The 14,079-nt window shown below is 43.8% G+C and overlaps 1 protein-coding gene across 4 annotated transcripts; it reads left to right on the top strand.

The window, feature by feature from the left end:
• The first annotated feature begins 8,881 nt into the window (after window positions 1-8,881).
• Window positions 8,882-12,133, top strand: LOC121749829 (OVARIAN TUMOR DOMAIN-containing deubiquitinating enzyme 4-like). 4 transcript variants are annotated; one of them, XM_042144479.1, is made up of 7 exons: window positions 8,882-8,987; window positions 9,615-10,116; window positions 10,181-10,302; window positions 10,543-10,583; window positions 10,960-11,058; window positions 11,325-11,514; window positions 11,786-12,133. In XM_042144479.1, exons 1-6 carry the CDS (start codon window positions 8,985-8,987, stop codon window positions 11,494-11,496), a joined length of 939 nt encoding a protein of 312 aa, XP_042000413.1. In that variant the 5' UTR covers window positions 8,882-8,984; the 3' UTR covers window positions 11,497-11,514; window positions 11,786-12,133. The 4 variants fall into 4 exon arrangements, with proteins under 4 accessions (XP_042000413.1, XP_042000414.1, XP_042000417.1 ...); XM_042144483.1 differs by lacking the exon at window positions 8,882-8,987 and adding an exon at window positions 9,008-9,168; XM_042144481.1 differs by lacking the exon at window positions 8,882-8,987 and adding an exon at window positions 9,008-9,172.
• Window positions 12,134-14,079: the final 1,946 nt, after the last annotated feature.

Below are 14,079 nucleotides of genomic sequence, written 5' to 3'. Positions count from 1 at the left end.
TATACTCCATACGATTAAAGCCAAATTGGTAATTTTTATTATTCGATATTTTATAAATCGATCCCTTTAAAAAAAGTGAAATTCTTATTTTTTTACACAAAACATAATTTTTAGGAACAACTAAAAAGAGGAAAATACTAATTTATTAGCCGTAAAAATTAATTAGGCTATATTTATTGCGACCGGTCCAAACAAAATACGACGTCGTTTACGGAGCTCCAAAGCTTGAGAGACAGAAGTTTGCTTGAAGCTTCTATTTTCATTTCAACAACAATTCAGAAGAGAGATTTCGGAAAAAGGGTCTCAATTCGCAAGCCTTTTGAAATTAGGGATTAAATTCGCTGACCTTTCGAAATACGAGATCGTGGCATGCGAATTTTTCGGAATAAGAGATTTTTGAATTTTTATCTATTTTCTCTTCTTTTTTCTTATTATTTATACTACAATATTTATAAATTGACCTAATTACCCCTAATATTTTTAACACAATTTTAATGGAATTTTACTCCAATTTTATTTTCACACAATTCTGTGTAACACCTCTGATCACCGCCGCCTCTATTGAATTTAAGCAGCAAATCAAGAATTTGATACTCATATCTCTGATGAAGCCGCGAATTTCTGATGTTTGTAAATGCTGGTAGAGAATAAAGATCACGACACAATGAATTTACGTGGTTCGATTTACTGAAGTAAATCTACGTCCACGGGAAGAAAAGAGGGCAGAGTTGTATTGCTTGATCTGGGATTACAGCTTACAATACACACTTGCTATATAATCTATTCTGTCTCTAGAGAACGAAAGAGTGAGAGAGTCCTCTTATGTCAGATCTAAGTTCTATTTATATATTGAACTGAGATTGTGGCTTGCATCACCACCCTAAGTCGTGGAGGTCATGGAGGTCATGAGATCCTGCATGGCCACTAACTAGGCAGTGGCTTACATCATCAGTAATTATGTCGTGGATGTCGTGGAGGTCATGAGATCCTGCGTGGCCACTAACTAGGCAGTGGCTTACATCATCAGTAATTATGTCGTGGATGTCGTGGAGGTCATGCATGAGTCCGCTATCTCCCAGTTCGGTCGAATACTGAGACCGAACTGCTGAATTATTGCCGAGTAGCTTTTGCCGATCTGAGAGTAGAGCTTGATGCCGACCTGAGAGCAGAGTTTGATTGGTTGGCTTTTACCGAGCTGTAGGCTGGGGCCGAACTCTTTGGTTGTGCCGAACTGAACTCTTTAGTCATGCCGGACTGATACTCTTTAGTCATGCCGAACTGATACTCTTTCTTGGGCTTTAGGCTGATGGGCTTGTTTAGTACGTACTCCATCACTACCCCCCCCGAAAAGCGAAGTGAATCACTTCGGCATTCTGGATAAAGGTACGGGGTAAGTTGATGTTTGTCCTCGGTCTTATGAAGTGAACTCTTCTTTGACCGGACTTGGTTTGTGTCCTAATTTGGCGAGTTTTATCGCTCGGATCGGACTTTCCGTTGTCCTAATTTGGGGATCGGACTTTCCCTTGTCCTAATTCGGCGAGTTTTATCGCGTGAATCGGACTTTTGTTGCAGTTCGTTTTAGACGAAGTGCTTGTTTCTTAAGCTGAATTGTGGTCTTGTATCCTCTGTAGAAGCTTTGACTCACAATCGTTGGCTTGCAGCTCGTTTCAGACGAACTGCTTGTTTAAGCTGAATTGTGGTCTTGTATCCTCTGTAGAAGCTTTGACTTCACAATCGTTAGCTTATATATGTTCTAAAAAGGGGATCAGCCTTTGAAGAACAAGATACCTCAGTAACATTTGTAAGAGACGACACGCACATAGACAGACACAACGCACATAGACAAAACGCACATAGACAAAACGCACATAGACAAACAAAGACCAAGCAAACCAAAGAAAGCACATTGACCGAACAGGACTCAAGACTGACTGACCGGACTGTCTCTTACAAATGGAACTTTTTGAGGTTGGAAATGTGCCATGTTCGGGGTACCTGTTCTCCTGACATGTGAGCCAATTTGTAAGACCCTTTGCCGAGGACTTCTGACACCCGATAAGGACCTTCCCATGTGGGTTCGAGTTTGCCCAGCTTTTCTGCTCGGCTTACTTCGTTGTTTCTCAAGACGAGATCTCCCACTTGAAATTGCAGCTTCTTCACCCTTTGGTTGTAATACCGGGCTACTTGCTCCTTGTACTTGGCTGCTTTTATGCATGCCAATTCTCTTCTTTCTTCGGCAAGATCTAGCTCGGCTCTCAGTCCGTCGTCATTCATTTCTGCCGAGAAATTTAGAGTTCGGGGACTGGGTAAGCCGATCTCCACCGGAATCACGGCTTCAGTGCCGTACACAAGACTGTACGGAGTTTCACCGTTGGAGGTTGTGGGTGTAGTTCGGTAGGACCATAGGACTTGAGGGAGATTTTCTACCCATTGTCCTTTGGCTTGTTCTAACCGAGCTTTTAACCCTTTCACCAGGATACGATTTGTTACCTCCGTTTGTCCGTTTGCTTGTGGATGAGAGACCGAAGTGAACCGTTGTTGAATATTCAGCTCTTGGCACCAATTCTTGAACGTCTTGTCGGTGAACTGAGTCCCGTTATCCGAGATGAGGATGTGGGGTATGCCGAATCGGCACACTATGTTCTTCCAGACGAAATCCAATGCCTTCGAGCTCGTTATCGTAGCTAATGGTTCAGCTTCCACCCACTTCGTAAAGTAGTCCACGGCAACGATAAGGAATTTCATTTGCCGAGGAGCTTGTGGTAGTGGTCCTACTATGTCTATACCCCATTGCATAAAAGGCCAAGGGCTTTGCATAGTGGATAGATCGGTCTGCGGCATCCTTGGGATATTTGCATGGATTTGGCACTTCGGGCATGTCTTGACGAGCTGCACTGCTTCTTGTACCAAGGTTGGCCAATAATATCCCCATCTTAGAACTTTTTTAGCTAAAGCTCTAGCTCCGATGTGGCTACCGCACGATCCTTCATGAACTTCTCTGAGGATGTAGTCCGTCTCTTCTGGTCCTACGCACCGCAATAACGGCTGGAGGTAAGACTTTCTAAAGAGGACTCCTTCATGAAGTTCGTACCGAAGTGCTCGGCACGTGATTTTCCGAGCTTCTCTCTTATCCTCGGGCAATTGTCCTTGATCTAGATACTGTAAGATCGGCGTCATCCAGTTCGGCGAGCTGGTTACTGAATGTACCTCAGCTTCGTCAATGCTTCGATGCATCAATTCCTCCACCTTTGAGCTTGGACATGCGGCTAACTTACTTAAAGTATCTGCTCGGCTGTTTCCTGCTCTGGGAATGCGGACTATCCGAAAATAAGAGAAACTTCGGCTAATGCTTTGCGCTTTGTCTAAATATTTCCTCATCCTCTCATCACGGGCTTCACTTGTACCCAACATGTGATTCACTATGATTTGTGAATCACAATGGATTTTGAGAGACTTGATACATAGACTTTGCGCTAGCTGGAGTCCGGCAAGGAGGGCTTCGTATTCGGCTTCGTTATTAGTGGTTGGGAATGAGAACCGAAGTGAATAGGTTACCTCGTGTCCATCGGGAGCGATAAGCAGAATACCAGCTCCACTTCCCGTTTTATTCGAAGCTCCATCTACGAATCCGCTCCAGCAGTCCGGCGGCTCTTCTTCGGATTCCAAGGGCTGTGCTAGTTCGGCATTGGCAGAATTTTTCTGTTCGGCAATGACAGGGATTGCTTGATCGAACTTGGCCTCTGCAAGAAAATCTGCCAAGGCTTGTCCCTTGATGGCTTTCCGAGGTAGGTACTCGATTGAGTGTTCTCCCAGCTCTATGGCCCATTTGGCGATTCTGCCTGATGCTTCTGGCTTGGTCAAAACTTGCCGAAGAGGCAGATCGGTTAAGACGCATACCTTGTGAGCATAGAAGTATGGCCGCAGTCTCCTTGCTGCATTCACTAATGCCAGAGCAATTTTTTCCAGAGGTTGATACCTTGTTTCTGGACCTCTTAATGCTCGGCTTGTAAAGTAGATGGGAAACTGCTTTAGGCCTTCTTCTCGTACAAGCACCGCACTAATGGTTTGATCGGATGCCGCTAAGTATAAGAAAATCACTTCGGCATCTGTTGGAGCAGAGAGAATTGGAAGCTCGGCTAAATAACTTTTGAGCTCGTCAAAAGCCTTTTTCTGCTCGGCTCCCCACTCAAACTTTGGTGCCTTTTTTAACACTTTGAAGAACGGCAGTTGCTTTTCGGCTGCTTGGGAAAGGAATCTATTCAATGCGGCTAGACATCCAGTTAGTCTTTGCACATCGTGTATGGACTTCGGCATCGCCATGTTCTGAATAACTTGAACTTTTGAAGGGTTTGCCTTGAGTCCGTCCTTTGAAACCCAACAACCCAGAAATTTTCCCGAATCTACCAAAAAGGTACATTTTTGGGGGTTGAGTTTGAGGTTGGCTTTTCGGAGCACGTCGAGAGTGGATTTGAGGTTGTCTTCGTACTCCGAAGTGCTTTTGCTTTTGACAACTATGTCGTCGACATACACTTCAACCTGTTTTCCGATTAGGTGCCGAAAAAGCTTGTCTACCATCCTTTGATAGTGGCTCCGGCATTCTTTAAACCGAATGGCATCTTTTTATAAGCGAAAATGCCGAAATCGGTAATGAAAGCTGTTTTCGGAGCGTCACTCTCATCCATCAACACTTGGTGATATCCTTTGTATAAATCAAGAAAACAGAAAATTTCGAAGCCGATCAAAGCTTCTACTTTTTTATCTATATTCGGAAGGGGATAGCAATCTTTAGGACAGTGCTTGTTTAGATCGGTAAAATCTATGCACATCCGCCATCCTCCTTCTTTTTTCTTGATCATCACAGGATTGGCCACCCAAGAAGGATATTTCACCTCGAATAGTACATCCGCTTTTAGTAATTGGCGGACTTCGTCATGGATGACTTGGCTTCTTTCTGCCGCAAAGAGTCTTTGCTTCTGTTTTACTGGCCGGATTGAAGGATCAATATTTAACCGATGAGTGATTACCTCGGGGGGCACTCCGGTCATGTCCAACGAAGACCATGCAAAGACATCTTTGTACTCCTTGAGGAGCTGAATGGTCTTTTTCTCGGAGTAGAGGCGTTCCTGCGAAGCCGATCTTGACCGTTCTGGATGGATCGTCTTCGTATAACCGAACGGTCATTGAGTTCGGCTCTGAAGTGACTTCGGTCATCTCGCTTGCCTGTGACTCCGGTTGCTGTGATTGCTATGCTTGATGGTGCCGAACTGATTGCTCGGCACTTTTAAGCGCAATCTGCAGACATTCTTTTGCTCTCTTTTGATCACCTCGGATGACCGCTATCCCACCTTTAGTGGGGATCTTGATGGTGAGGTGATAAGTAGAGCAAACGGCCCGAACTGTGTTGAGCCAGTCTCTCCCCAGGATGATGTTGTACGGGGACCGAGCTTTTACCACAAAGAACTCGATCATCGTATTGGAGCTTGTAGGCGCTTTTCCCACCGTGATCGGAAGGCTGATAATACCTTCAGGGCGGGTGTCCTCCTGGGCGAAACTTTTCAGAGGAAGTGGAGCCGGACTGAGCCGAGCTGGATCCACATCCATTTTATCAAAACATTCTTTAAAAAGAACGCTGACTGACGCTCCTGTATCCACAAATACTCTGTGGATCAGTTTGTTTGCCACTCCGGCTTGAATGACAATAGCGTCTTGGTGAGGAGAGATGGCTGGGACGGGATCGGCATCTGAAAATGTAATCACTTCGTCTTTCTTCAGCCTTTTATGTGTCGGCTCCTCTTGATTGGAACCTCTGCGTTCTGCTTTTAGGGACGACTTAGTCTTCCCGGCAGGGGAGAGCATCAATAGTCTGGATTACTCCATCATATTGCGGCTCGTCGTCGTCTTCGGGATCTTCATGCCTTTTCGGATCCTGAGGATTGCAGTTCGCACCTCTCTGCTTTTTGTTCTTTTTTCGGCTGCTTGCTTTGGTATTTTTTTAACGTTCCTGTTTTCACAAGAACATCAATACCTGCAGCCAAATTTCGGCACTCCTCGGTATCATGACCGTGGGCTTGATGGAAGGAGCAATATTGATCCTGAGGTCGCCGCGCGGCTGATTTCGTCATCCGCTTTGGTTTTTCGAACATATCGGAATGTAGTTCGAAAATTTCCGTTCTTGACTTGTTTAATGGTACGAACTGAGCGGGCGGCTTCTCAGGATTGAGCCGTGGCCCCAATCTGCCTTGTACCGGTGCCCTTTGAATTCTTTCAAAAGGAGTTCGGCGAGGAAGCACCTGGCCGCTTTGATCGGGCTTCTTTTTCTCTTCTTGGGATGAGCTGTCTAAAGACCGTTTTCGACGGTCTGCCTCATCCGCACGGGAAAAACTGGTCCGCAATGTCCCACATTTCTTGAGCTGTTTGCGGGCCGCACTCCACGAGCTTTCTGTAGAGAGCTCCGGGCAGGATTCCATTTTGGAATGCCGAAATGACAAGTAGATCATTGAGATTATCTACTTGTAGGCATTCCTTATGGAATCTCGTCAGGAAGTCGCTGATCTTTTCGTCGCGACCTTGACGTATAGAAAGCAGCTGAGCCGAGGTAATTCGGGCTTCCGCTTTCTGAAAGAACCTCCTATGGAAAGCATCCATTAGATCTCGGTAGGATCGAATGCTGTCTTGAGGAAGGCTGTCGAACCACCTTCTGGCGTTCCCGATGAGCAGCTCGGGGAACAGCTTGCACATATGGACCTCATTGAGACCCTGGTTCGCCATATTATATTGATAGCATCCTAAGAAGTCATGAGGATCCACTAGCCCGTCATAAGTCATTGACGGTGTCCGGTAGTTCCGCGGCAAAGGAGTTCGGATGATATCGTCCGAGAACGGAGTCTTTAATGCTCCGTACATGGCGAACCCGACATCTCTTCGGTACGGAGGAGAAGGAGTTCTCCTGTGATTCCGGTGCCGAGGAGAAACAGGAACATGTCGGGGTTGAGGATTCTTCTTCCTGGAGGACACGGCACTACTGCGGTAGTGACTTTCATGTCTGGATGAGGAAGGAGAATCTACCGTTTTCGTCTTCGGCTGTTGGCTCTTTTGCAGGAAGGCTAAGAACTCCTCCTGCTTCTCAGCCAAGAACAGCTTGACAGCCTCATTCAAATCAGGCTGCTGGGAAGACTCGGTGTGTGGACCTTTTGAGCGGCTTGTTCCTTCACCGTGAGAACTGGAGACAGACTTCTCACGAGGCTGCTTTCCAGGCCTATGGGCTGCTGGATTAGCTTCCTCATGGTCATCACGGACGGAGGCACGGGAGTTATGTGATCTGGCATGCATTTTTTTTTTTGTGGTGGAAAAAGGGTCAAAAATTCGCTTTATCACAGATTTGGTTCTCTGTTTCCCACAGACGGCGCCAGTGATGAAGCCGCGAATTTCTGATGTTTGTAAATGCTGGTAGAGAATAAAGATCACGACACAATGAATTTACGTGGTTCGATTTACTGAAGTAAATCTACGTCCACGGGAAGAAAAGAGGGCAGAGTTGTATTGCTTGATCTGGGATTACAGCTTACAATACACACTTGCTATATAATCTATTCTGTCTCTAGAGAACGAAAGAGTGAGAGAGTCCTTTTATGTCAGATCTAAGTTCTATTTATATATTGAACTGAGATTGTGGCTTGCATCACCACCCTAAGTCGTGGAGGTCATGGAGGTCATGAGATCCTGCATGGCCACTAACTAGGCAGTGGCTTACATCATCAGTAATTATGTCGTGGATGTCGTGGAGGTCATGAGATCCTGCGTGGCCACTAACTAGGCAGTGGCTTACATCATCAGTAATTATGTCGTGGATGTCGTGGAGGTCATGCATGAGTCCGCTATCTCCCAGTTCGGTCGAATACTGAGACCGAACTGCTGAATTATTGCCGAGTAGCTTTTGCCGATCTGAGAGTAGAGCTTGATGCCGACCTGAGAGCAGAGTTTGATTGGTTGGCTTTTACCGAGCTGTAGGCTGGGGCCGAACTCTTTGGTTGTGCCGAACTGAACTCTTTAGTCATGCCGGACTGATACTCTTTAGTCATGCCGAACTGATACTCTTTCTTGGGCTTTAGGCTGATGGGCTTGTTTAGTACGTACTCCATCAATCTCCATTGCCAATCTTCTCCGAGCTTCTTCCTCCGGAATCGGATCCCCCACAAAACAGCATAAAATACCCTTCTCCTTTCTCTTCCTCTTCCTCTTCCTCTTCCTCTTCTTCTTCCCTGACCTCTCTTCGTTCTGCCCTCCTCTATTCTGCTTACCTTTTCTAACAACACTCTCAGCCACATTCTGTTTCAATTGAATACTCTCTTCGTTCTGCCCTCCTCCATTCTGCTTACCTTTTCTAACAGCACTCTCAGCCACATTCTGTTTCAATTGAATACTCTCTTCATTTCGATCACGCTTCCTAACAGCACTCTCTTTGTTGAATTTCGTGATTCTGTGTAGGCTTGTAAGGGAAAGTTGGGGCTTTTGGATGATGAAGAAGTTCAAGGAACAAATCGATAAAAGGAATTACTGATAGCATAAAGTGTTAGTAGATGATTAAGCTCTACTGTATTTATATGTGTCTATGGTTGTGGTTCAAAATCAGATCAGCAAAATTATGTTGGAGAAAGATAACGTCTGGAGAAAAAGATTTTTTATCATTGGTGGAACAAGATTGTTGGGGAAGTAGGAGGAATAAGAGAATTGGGTGAAAATAAAATTGGTGTAAAAAATCTAAATTGTGGTGAAATAGTAGGGGTAATCAAGTCAATTTATAAATATTGTGGGATAAATAATAAGAAAAAAGAAGAGAAAATAGATAAAAATTCAAAAATCCCTTATTCCGAAAAATCCGCAGGTCACGATCTCGTATTCCGAAAGGTCAGCGAATTTAATCCCTAATTTCGAAAGGCTTGCGAATTGAGACATTTTTCCGAAATCTCTCAATTCAGAAAGATTCAATGGTAATCTTCTTTACTTACATGGCTATTTTGTTCTTTACTTGTATTCTGTAGTTGCTTCATTTTAGCTAATGCTTCCAGCTGAGTTTTATTCTTACTTTTCTGCTTCGAATTGATGTCTTTTATTCGTATATTCAGCTAATTTTATTTTTTATTTCTGCATAAAAGAAACCTTGGAAGTCATGTAGGTAATTCTATTCAATTCAGTTTATTTTGATTTATTTGTGGCATGTTTAAATTGATCAATGTTTTTTATGCCTGAGAATTATTTTTTCTACCTCTATAATTAATGTGTTCTTCCGTCTGTGTCTGTCTGCGACTTTGTGTTGTGTGTGAAAGTTTATAAGGTTTGGCTTTTCACATAAATTTGGTAAAAGCATCCTCTTTGTTTCTCTGATTTTGGTATTCAATTTTGATCAATTTAGGGCGGCATCTGTGATTCTGTATGGTTCTATATATATATATATATATATATATATATATAATCTGACTATGGTGATATGAATTTAAGCCCTAAATTTTAGTGTTTTCGAATGGTTTGTTTGTGTAAATGAAGATTTTATTATAGATTTTATGCATATTGTTAGTGGTGTTTGATCCTTTTCACTTGCATTATTGCTCTAAATCAAGATGGCTGTTTTCACTCCCATCACCACATGCACCAAGAGCATTGTATGCTTAGTTGGGAACGTGCAAAGACACACAATTGTCCGTGTTTCTGATGCGTTCCAGCACCCGTCGTACTGTTGCTCCACCCTCAGCAAACACGGGGGACTAAATCATTTAACCAGCAATGCAAAGTCTGGTAGCTCCTTGGGATGTCATTCGATGACATTTAAAGGCCCTGTTGGTCGTCGGGATACCCGTGTCAACATTTCAGCTGGTTACGGGGATTTGAATTTGAGGCTTTTGATGCTCAAACACGGCCAGGGCTCAAGTGTTAAATGTAGAGTAGGGCCTTTTTCTTTGAGGCAACGCAGTGTGTCAGCTGGCCTTTTTATTGGACTAATGGTCTGTTTTGCGACTGCTCAACCTTCATATGCTGAGTCGCATGAGGGGAATGAGATGAGACGAGATTCTTGTGCCGGGGATTCAAATAGCAAGAACGTCCTGGCTGACTACACTGTGATTGGTTAGTAGCACCATGTCATTTTCTTTTAAGTAGATATGATTTACATAACTGCTCGATTGCACAGGTATACCTGGAGACGGGAGATGCTTGTTCCGTTCTGTTGCTCATGGAGCTTGTATCCGGCTGGGAAATCCTGCACCAAACGAGAACGCCCAAAGAGAACTAGCTGATGAGTTAAGGGCTCGAGTAAGTTGCATCTTTGGCTTCATACATATGTAAAGTACAGAATCGACATGTGCCGAATTAGCTTTTGGCATAAGATGTGTATAACAATAGGCTGATATTGATGTTGCATTTTGTACTTGTACATTACATTAAGACTTCAACGGAATTTAAGGGGATCGAACTAAACATTTCAAACCCTTCCCGATTTCTTCATAATTTTCAAGATTAGTCCCTTCACAGCGAATCTGCATGGTTTGTTAGGTGGCGGATGAGTTCATCAAGAGAAGAGAAGAAACAGAATGGTTAGTCTTCCCTCTTTTTATCCTCTCTTGGTATATATTATCCCATGATACTAGGGAGTTTGCATTTAGTAGCTTATATATTACTCATATGTATATGTATATGTGATGAAATTTGTGAAACAAGTCAGATAAAACTGCCGATAACATTAATAGATTTTATCGTCTATGAATAATGTAATGATGCCAAGACGATGTCATGAACAACAGCTATCAGATAAATAACAACAACTTGAATTTTTAAACGTGCTCTATTTTCGTCTGTCAATGATTCTTCTTTTGCTCTATATTTGCCTGATTCTTCTTTTGCTCTATATTTGCCCTTCTTTTAGATCCTGCAGTTTAATAGTACTCCATCTTGTTTGATACAACCTTTCAGGTTCATAGAAGGTGATTTCGATAAATACGTTTCGCAAATAAGGAAGCCTCATTCTTGGGGAGGCGAACCTGAATTATTAATGGCATCTCATGTCCTACAGTAAGTGTACCTCTCGAGCAATTAGCAGAGTTTATTTTATGCATCCACGCAAGTATAAATTTGCCCTTCCCTGGTGGGGTGGTTTCATCTTGAGCCGTTTCTGTTGATAATTCACCATTTTCCGGGTTGAGTACATAATTAAGAACGAGTAATCACCCAGTGAAAAATGCTCAATAAGTCGAAGTGATTGCCACATTTAGGTTTAGAATGTTGTGTTAGTCGAGATGGAAATGTGATATGAGAACTAATGGACACGTAAATCCCAGGATGCCAATCACTGTATACATGCGCGATGAAGATTCTGGCGGCTTGATATCTATAGCTGAGTATGGACAAGAATATGGAAAAGATGATCCCATTAGAGTTCTTTATCATGGATATGGTCACTATGATGCTCTGCACCTTCCTGCTAAGAGAGGGGCGAGGCCTCGACTCTGAGACTCTTGCTCGAACATGGTAGATGGACTTTTTTGACTGAGATAGAACTTATTAAGGGTTGATGCCTCTATAACTTCTTGGCTCATATATGAGTTTCATGTACACTAACATTACTTTATCTTTAGGGATAATGGCCTGAAATTTGACAAATTACTTAAAAATAATTCTTTACTATATTAGTCTATTACTGAACTTTCAATTTCATTTGTTTTTCTAAATAGTTGGATTCCAGCCCAATTTAATTTGATATCGATTTCAGTCGAAAACAACAGTTTGGTAAATGATACAGGTCATGCTTATCCTTGGAAGGTGTACCATCGAAGAAGTAGAAAAATGGGGGATTGCAGTTACATGGATAGGGCATCAGTTATGGAGAAGGCATTGAATGAAATTACAGGCCATGATGGGAAGGGGAATAATGGCTAGTAGTGGAGAATAAATTCTGAGATGATGGGCAACAGTTACATGTTATTGCATTTTATTGTCTTTAATTATTATCTTTAATTATTGTCATGTATTGGGTATAAATCCTTGGAGGTTAGAAGAGGATAGGGGAGGAGATTTATTTTGAGTGTACGGGAATACCGTGGCCTTCTTTGAAGGAGATTTATCAATTTATCTTTTACAATTTTCATCATACACTTAGCGTGCTTATTTCTTATAATCATCTCCAGTTTCGGCTACAATCAAGCAGGAAGTCAGTTCATCGTCTTTCACTCTAACAATTTGGTGCGGTGAACGTGGAAATGACAGGGACACGAATGGAAACTCGTGTCGAGACGTTAGAGAAGGCGATTGAGGATCAAGCAACTCGGTTAGCTACCATTGAAGCTAGATTTGACGAGCAAGGTGCCCAATCTGAACGAGTAGCTGCTGAACATAGACTCCAATTCGAACAACTAGCCCAACTCATCACGCGCGGACCTCAAATGACACCAGGCAGTTCGTCATCAAATACTTCGGGACCTCTTCACAACCAGAACGTGCCACCTCCAATGACCTTAGCTCTCCAACCGACGATGCAATTGCCAACGTTTGATGGCACTGATGCTCTCTCATGGTTATCACGTGTCGATCAATACTTCTTGGTGCACAAAACCCCACAAGGGCAACGAGTGCAGCTTGCACTGATCGCGCTCGCGGGACCTGCCATGGCTTGGGTTCAACTTCTCTTACGCCGCAGACCATTGATCACATGAGACCAATTTTCCCAAGAGCTCGTGGGACGATTTGGCAACAGTCCAGCCCTTGATAGGTATGAGGCTTTGAGAACCACTACGCAAGACGGTAGTCTCGAAGATTACATCACTGCATTCGAAGCACGATTGACACAACTCACTGACATTCCAGAAAATCACTATAAAGGGTACTTTTTGGGAGGACTTAAGTCGCATATTCAACTACAAATTAAGGACCCGTCAATAATTAGCTATGCTGCAGCGGTGCAGATGACTAGGCGAGTCGATATCTTGTCATCATACCCACGTACGGGGCAGAGTGCAGTGCGCACAAATTGGCAGCAACCATCTGCTCGGACTAACTCTCCCAGCGAGCGGACCTTTTCATCTACAGGGGCAACTAGATCATTCCAAGGAAGGCCGCAAAATCCACCCAGAGTTCGGAATATGTCGTCGGAGGAAGTTCGGAAACATATAGCAGCCGGCACTTGTTTCAAGTGTGGTGGAAAATTCGGTCCTACACACCGATGTCCACCTAAAACGTTGCAGGTTTTGGTGGGAAATGAAGATGATGATCCAGGGGAAACTTTTCATGATGCTGAGGACGAACAGAATCATGAGGCTGAGGCCGACACGGATGACATCCAGGAGATGCAGCATCTTCAACTGTCTGAACTCACCTCTAATGGACTTGACAATTATCAAACAATGAAGCTATTCGGTCGCATTGGGGAACGACATGTGAAAATTATGATCGACAGCGGGGCTAGCCATTGTTTTATTTCTGAAGAAGCGGTTCGCAAGATGAAGTTGCCAGTGACGCCCACCAGCAAATTCGCAGTCATCCTTGGTAACGGAACAAGGGTACGAGCAGGAGGAATCTGTAGGGAGGTACCTTTATGGATTGAGTCAAATGTCTTCATTATCACATGCTATGTCTTTCCTTTAAGCAACGTCGACCTCATCCTTGGAGTGTCATGGCTAGCAAACTTGGGAGAAGTCAAGGCGAATTGGCAAAAGCTATCTATCGAGTTTGTTAAGGATGGCAAAACGGTGCGCTTGGCTGGGGATCCGGGCCTTACCCGCCGCATATGTACGCCGCGCGAGGTGCGAAACCTCGAAGCCACTGATGATTGTTGGCTTTTGTGGACCATGCAACACTCCACTTCAGACCTCACCTATGGGCTGCCTGAAACACTTTCTGCAACAGCACGCCGAGACCTCTTAAGAGTTGTTGGAGAGTTCCCAACAGTGACATCTGGTATTGCTGATCTTCCTCCTCGGCGAGCCACTGATCATAGAATTCCGCTACAACCAGGAACACCACCCGTCTCAGTACGACCTTATCGGTATAACCAAATGCAAAAAGATGAAATAGAGCGTTTGGTCGAGGAGATGCAGGCCG

Source organism: Salvia splendens, chromosome 9 (assembly GCF_004379255.2).
Source record: "Salvia splendens isolate huo1 chromosome 9, SspV2, whole genome shotgun sequence".
Classification (NCBI taxonomy): domain Eukaryota; kingdom Viridiplantae; phylum Streptophyta; class Magnoliopsida; order Lamiales; family Lamiaceae; genus Salvia; species Salvia splendens.
This window is presented reverse-complemented; position numbering and strand designations above follow the sequence as displayed.

Excerpts from the sequence above, each read along its gene's own strand:
- LOC121749829 (XM_042144479.1), top strand. Across the intron at positions 10,117-10,180 it reads GGCTGACTACACTGTGATTG|GTATACCTGGAGACGGGAGA; the intron begins GTTAGTAGCACC and ends TCGATTGCACAG. Across the intron at positions 11,059-11,324 it reads ATGGCATCTCATGTCCTACA|GATGCCAATCACTGTATACA; the intron begins GTAAGTGTACCT and ends CGTAAATCCCAG.